This window comes from Lactuca serriola, chromosome 2 (genome assembly GCF_051521515.1).
Source record: "Lactuca serriola cultivar US96UC23 chromosome 2, Lser_US96UC23_V15, whole genome shotgun sequence".
Classification (NCBI taxonomy): domain Eukaryota; kingdom Viridiplantae; phylum Streptophyta; class Magnoliopsida; order Asterales; family Asteraceae; genus Lactuca; species Lactuca serriola.
Window position 1 is genome coordinate 219594922 of NC_136409.1, and position 6730 is coordinate 219601651.

General features: G+C 36.8%; 1 protein-coding gene across 1 annotated transcript; it reads right to left on the reverse strand.

The window, feature by feature from the left end:
• Positions 1–4006: 4006 nt before the first annotated feature.
• On the reverse strand, positions 4007–5733 carry LOC145088586 (transcription factor DIVARICATA-like). The gene is made up of 3 exons (XM_079026956.1): positions 5512–5733; positions 4874–5244; positions 4007–4754 (listed from the first exon to the last, which is right to left on the reverse strand). Exons 2-3 carry the CDS (start codon positions 5233–5235, stop codon positions 4433–4435), a joined length of 684 nt encoding a protein of 227 aa, XP_078883082.1. The 5' UTR covers positions 5236–5244; positions 5512–5733; the 3' UTR covers positions 4007–4432.
• Positions 5734–6730: the final 997 nt, after the last annotated feature.

The window sequence follows — 6730 nt, forward strand, 5'->3', positions numbered from 1 at the left end:
TCGGTCCTCTTAAGCAGGGTTCGGATCGAAGAGGTTTTCGGCTCTAATTAGCCGTTTTTCAATATATCTTCCCGTTTTGAGTGATTTTTGGCCAAGTTAAGGGTCGGGATGACCCGATTGACTATAAAAAGTTGAGAGAGATTTGGGAGAGATTTAATTTTAGCCATTATTATTGTATAATCTCATAATGCAAGGTTCGTGAACCCCGTTATGCTTCGTTTATGATTGTTTTAAGTCCCCAAGAGGGTGCATAGTCGTGTTTTGATGCATTTAACTCCCTTTTTAGGGTTTTACATTGCTAAACACATAAATTCTCTGAGTCACTTTGATTTTTGACATACAAATGCACATCTTTATACATAGAATAACTTTTATCATAAAAGCACAAGTTAAGTTTGACCGGTTTGATTTGTTGACTTTGACTTTGACTTGAATTTGACTGTTGTCACATTATCCCCCCGTTAGAAGGAATTTCATCCCAAAATTTGCAATTTGAGTGGGACATCAAGGGATGGGGAATAGATGTGGATATTTTTGCTTCATTTGGTCCTCACGTTCCCAAGTAAATTCGGGTCCTCGCTTGGCGTTCCAGCGGACCTTTATGATGAGAATGGGGCTTTGTTTCATCGATTTGAACTCTCGATCCATGATTTCAACAGGTTCCTCTACGAAGTGGAGGTTCTCATTGATCTCAATTTCTTCCAAAGGAATGACAAGGGTCTCATCAGAAAAACATTTCTTCAGGTTCGACACATGAAAGGTAGGATGAACGTGATTGAGTTGCTGGGTTTATCGTAGCTTGTATGCCACCGGGACAATCCTGGCGAGGATTTCGAATGGTCCGATACACCTTGGATTTAATTTCCCACGTTTTCCAAAACGTATTAATCCCTTCCAATGTGATACTTTTAGTAGTACTCGATCCCCAACTTGGAACTCCAAAGGTTTTCGTCTCTTATCCGCGTAGCTCTTTTGTCGGTCTTGTGAAGCCTCCATTCCTTCTCAAATTTGGACGATCTTTTCTGTTGTTTCCCTTATGATCTCTGGGCCAGTGAGTGCGCTATTAGGAACTTGTCCTCTTGCTAGTTGCGTATCGCCTACCTCAGCCCAGCATAGGGGTGATCTGCACTTACGGCCATAGAGGGCTTCGAACGAAGCAACTTTGATGCTAGTGTGATAACTATTATTGTATGAGAATTCGATAAGGGGTAAATGAGCATCCCAAGCTTTACCAAAGTCTATCACACAAGCTCTTAGCATGTCCTCTACGTCTGAATGGTCCTTTCACTCTGCCCGTCGGTCTATGGATGGTAGGCTGTACTCATGTTCAACCTAGTTCCTATAGACTTCTGTAGTGACTGCCAGAACCATGACGTGAACCGACTATCTCTATCGGAGATAATGGATATCGGTACCCCGTGAAGTCGCATAACTTATTTAATGTATATTCTTGTTAGTTTCTCCATTTTATCGGTCTCCTTTATTGGTAGAAAGTGTGCGGATTTGGTTAATCTGTCGACAATTACTCAAATGGTGTCAAGTCCACCCGTTGTCTTAGGTAACTTGGTAATAAAATCCATTGTAATCCGCTCGCACTTCCACTCGGGTATTTTTGGCTGTTGAAGTAGTCCCGAGGGCTTCTGATACTCCACCTTAACCTTGGCGCAAGGCAGGCACTTGCCTACAAAGGTAGCTATTTCGGCTTTCATGTTCGGCCACCAATATAGCTTCTTGAGGTCTATATACATCTTGTCTGAGCCGAGATGCACTAAGTAACGAGTTTTATGAGCTTCGTTCATGACAACGTCCCTGAATCCACCAAATTTTCGTGTCCAGATCTGGTTCATGAGACAACGAATTCCGTCATCCCTGACTTCAAGATTTTTGTCCATTCCTCTCAACGCTTCTCCTGCCATGTTCTTTGACTTTAAGGCTTCTTCTTGTACCCTCTACATCTTCAGAAAAACAAATGCAAATTTTCAGCAAATCATATCATATTTCATCCATATGATTTCAACATTAGATTTTTAAGTATATGATTTCAACATCAGATTTTCAAGCATATCAGATTTTAGATCAAATTTTAGGCAAATCAAATCAGATTTCAAACATATGATTTCAGCATTAGATGAGTACATATTAGTTTCTTATTATTCTTGTACCATGATTTCAGTCAAGCATTTTATCAACACACATAGGGTGCATGTGAAACCACAAATAACAAGTTTGTTCAACTCATATTATAAGCAAAGAAACTGAAATTGATATTGCTAATGATAGGTTTTATCAAAACCATTATCATATCATATTTCAAGCAAGACAATATGCTTCATCAAGCACAAAAAACAAACATATGATTTCATCATCAGAAAACTCAACATCTACAGCCATGCTTTCAGATTCCAAAAAAAACAAGCACTGTTATACCAATATACATTCGACTTAGAGAAAAAAAAAATATAAAACAAGATTCAAGAAAAAACAATACAAAACCTCCATTTGTATTCAATTTGCAGGGTAAAAAACCTTACCTAAAGCGGAAGTCGACGTCACTACAACCATCTCCGGTGAAGCTTGCGTTGGTGCAGCTGAAGGAGGCGGTGGCGTTGCAGATTGGTGAGAGGTAGATGGATTGTTGAAGATCGAAGACGGAGGAGAAATGGGGCGCTGTCTCGATGAGTAGATATAAAAAAAGACTCCATCATCAGCCTTTATCTTCACAGCAACATTCAAGCAAAATCGAGACCATACCTTCCAAATTGAAATCGACTTGCAAGTCTAGAATCTCCAATGAATATCGATGAACTAAAATCGAGTTGTAGGAGACCGATTGGAGATTGAGTTGCAGGAGGCTGATTGGAAATCTACTTGCAGGTCCGATTAGGGCTACGAAAATTGAAGGTACGATGGAGGTAGGCTAAGAGATGGAGGCAGTCAATGATAGTTTATTTTATTTCCTTATTTTTATTAGTTTATTTTAATTTTTTAGCTCTTTTAATTAGTATTGCATTGTATATTCTTTATTTTCTTTATCATGGATCGTGTCGGGTACTTTCTATTTTGTATGAGGTATTTTGTAGGGTTTTGGAGCTTGTTGCGGTTATGGTTTAGCTTGGAAATGGGTTTTGTGGGCTTCTGAGGCATTATTGGGCTTTGCGGATCCATTAAAGGAAATTTGGACTTAAAAAGTTAAAGGCTTGGATGAAGTGGGCTTGTGAAGATGGGTCATGGATCTTTATTTTTGGGCTTGGAGCATCCATATTTGAAGCTAGAAGATGATTGGTTAGTTTGAATCATGTGGGATATGGAGGAGACCAAGTGAATCTTTGGTAGTGGGATCGATGGTTAGTGGAGGAAAAATGAGCCAATAGCATTCCAACAACATCTGCTCTAACCAACTTCTTGGGTTCATGATTCATGCTTCATGATTGATATAACCAATTTGGGATGAATGATAAATTTCATATTAAATCCTAATGATAAACACACAAATGTTCATTGTATTGAATTGCCTTGGTTAGCAATTCTCTCTAATATTTGAGCATCTTATCATCTTGCTCAATTGCAAGTTTTCTAGTTATTCAAGTCTTTTAGTAAGCCTTACACTATTTCTAACTTAATATTTGAGCATCTCATCATATTTTCTTTCCGTTTCTCTTCACTTCCCTTGTCTTCTTTCCTTAAGTTGCACTCGGAAACAAGGCCTAAGAATCGTATTCTTGATTTTGTTAAGAAAAGCCTAATAGAGTACTATGTTTTTTTTTCTTGTTTTTTTAAGCCTTACACTATTTCTAACTTAATAGAGTACTATGGTTTTTTTTTTGTTTATTTGTAAGCCTTACACTATTTCTAACTTAATAGGGTACTATTCTACATGGGGTGTCCTCTTTTCTAGTTTTTAATAGTGTTTAGTTTAAACAATTTTAATTCATTCTAATTTCCCTCGATAAGTTGATCGCTATGCATACAAACAATAATTAAAGACAAGAGAACACGAACACAAAAAGAGTATAAAGGGTATTAAACAAAATTTCATACAAAACATGCGATAAACATAATATATGATTCGAAGCTTTAACTAACATATGTGGGTCATCCCCACATATAAGCTTTGATCAAGGATAGAATGGAATGGTGGAGCAAAGTGCTCTATTAATTATGCAACTTGCAGAGAATTGAAAAGGCTATTTCATGAAGTGAGAACCTTTGTCATACTCCAAAACAAGTTCTTTTTTCCAAAGAACGGATAGCTGATGAGATGGAAAGTTTGTCGTCTGCTCATTAATTCGATATTTAAACCATCGTATATCTTTAATTAAACTAACCAGAAAGTCAAGCTTCTATACTATCATACACAATTAATACATTGTACAGATCATAAAGAGTACTATAGTATTGATCTCAACTACAAGCACAATTAAACCCGGGTTAGCTAACCTTGAACCTGGTACCTCGTAGGTTGGAAAAAGAGACCAGAATTGTATACTCGGATATTGATTCCGTTGTTTTGTGTATTAACCATTAATGGGGATGATTTGTCCATGTCGCCTGAGAAACTGGTGGTTCGTGGCAGGTGGACGGTGGTGATATCATGAATGCTAGGTCTCCTCTTCTCTTTCCCGTCAGCATGTTGTCTTGCAAAGTACTTTTGTGCATGACTCGCTACTTGTGTTGGTGTTTTAGTCACCACAAAATTACGAGAAATATTTCGCCAATCACCTTTGCCATGAACTTGAAGTCCCATCAAGAATCTCCTGTAACAAATCACGTACGAGTTATTAATTACGACATTATTGCACCAGAATTTAAACTATTATATGGTCGTATATATACGTAAGAAACTAGAAGGTATGAGTTCGTAGATCGAGTTCACCTGTGTTCATCTTCTGTCCATGGAATGCCTTTTCTCCTTTCGTGATCTAATGATCTAGACCTGAAAAGTCGACTCCCGAAAGAATTGAATCTGCGATCTTGGAGTAATTCCGATTTGAAGGTGAAGTAGCCGGGATCGGGAACTAAACCGGCTTCGATATTATTGATATCGGCTTTCAATTCCTCGTACTGTTGTCTCACTTCGAACTCTGATTTGCCGGGGACTAAAGCAGCAACATTGGACCATCGGTCTGGCGTTTCTGTATCGAATATAGCCAAAGCACTTTCAAACCATTTGTTCTGTTCTCTTGTCCATTTTGAGCTCTTGCTCTCTTGCATCATCAATCGATTTGATGTTTCCATAGCTATTAGCTGTGGATGGACAAAAAACCATACAAATGCGTAGGAGAAAAGTTTAGAATCAAATTCTGATCAGAATACTTTTTCTATATTCAGTAGAACATATTTAGGAATCTTGAAAGTTAAGTGACCCATCAATTCAAGAATCAACAAGAACTTGAAAAAGATGTAACAAAATAACAATGATTAAAAACGCTGTCAAATCATATGATTCAAACACCGAAAAATTCAAAAATAATCAAATACCCAGTTATAGTAATACCGGGTAGAGAGCTTTACCTCTTGTAGGGGAATCAAGACTGGTTTTTTTTTATGAATCCTTATTGCGGATGAACGCAGAGTGATGGAATAAGGTGGATAGCTAGTTGTCAAAGGTAGTCTGATTCTCTGCTACTTATATACAAAGTTTTGTGGTGGTTTGTGTGATTTTTTGAAGTATTTTACTGTGGCTGCTCTACTCTTGAGGGATTTACTTTAAAAAAAATCAAGCATCTTTTATGATTGCATTCAAAAGTTAGCAAGATTTGGCATGACAATGATCCCTTTGCCTTTTCATTTCTTGTATAATTATTGCTCCTACAAAAGCCTTTACAGGAGAAAGAAAATTCTAAAACTTCTTTTGTGAACTAGTGGCAAATAATTTTCATTTTTTGTAATGCTAGTACCCTTTTTTCCATGCACTCATGATTCAAATATGTGTATTTTTTATATATTTATTTATATTCATTATAGATAACACGTGATACTTTGATACTAAATTTGTTACTTAAAATTTTGTTGTTAAACAACCAATGTTTTTTTTAATAATAAATTGATGCTTGGAAACAAAGGTTAGTATCTAGTATATACTCAAGACACCTTTTTTAATCAAGTTATTAAAAGATGTTAGATTTTTCCCTGATTAAATGACGTTACTCTCGGGAAAAATATTAAATGAATAAAGTTTTATTTATTTTTATTGTTGGTGATTTTAGTAAAAAGCCAAATAAAGTTATAATAGTGACCGGCATCTTGCAGGCAAACGGTAAGGGGTAAATGAGTTGACATATTTCTTTTGAGTTGGCATATATATGTGGTGTGTTGGCATATCTACGTGACATTAGTCTAAAAGCTACATATTATAAGTAGATATAGGGCATAATGGGGGATACAGCTCCTTACTCAGTCGACTTCTTCAATCGACTTCTTCAACATGGCTTCTTCGTCTCGATCCGCCAACTCATGCTCAAGGTCAAAAATTTCCAAGTCAAAGAGCACAATTGATAAGGCAAATCCTTGTGATTGTGGGTTTCCTTCTCGTATCTGGATATCAACAACAGAGACAAATCCTGGTAAAAAAATTTAGGGTTTGTCCTAACTCTTTGGTAAGTGTATCTAAAATCTTGTTCTTGTTTGAGTCGCTTCTTGTTTTTCATGCTACAATATTGTTTGTTTATGTTATAATTGAAGATGAAGGATCCAAAGGATAAATGTGATTTCTGGGAATGGGTTGATGAAA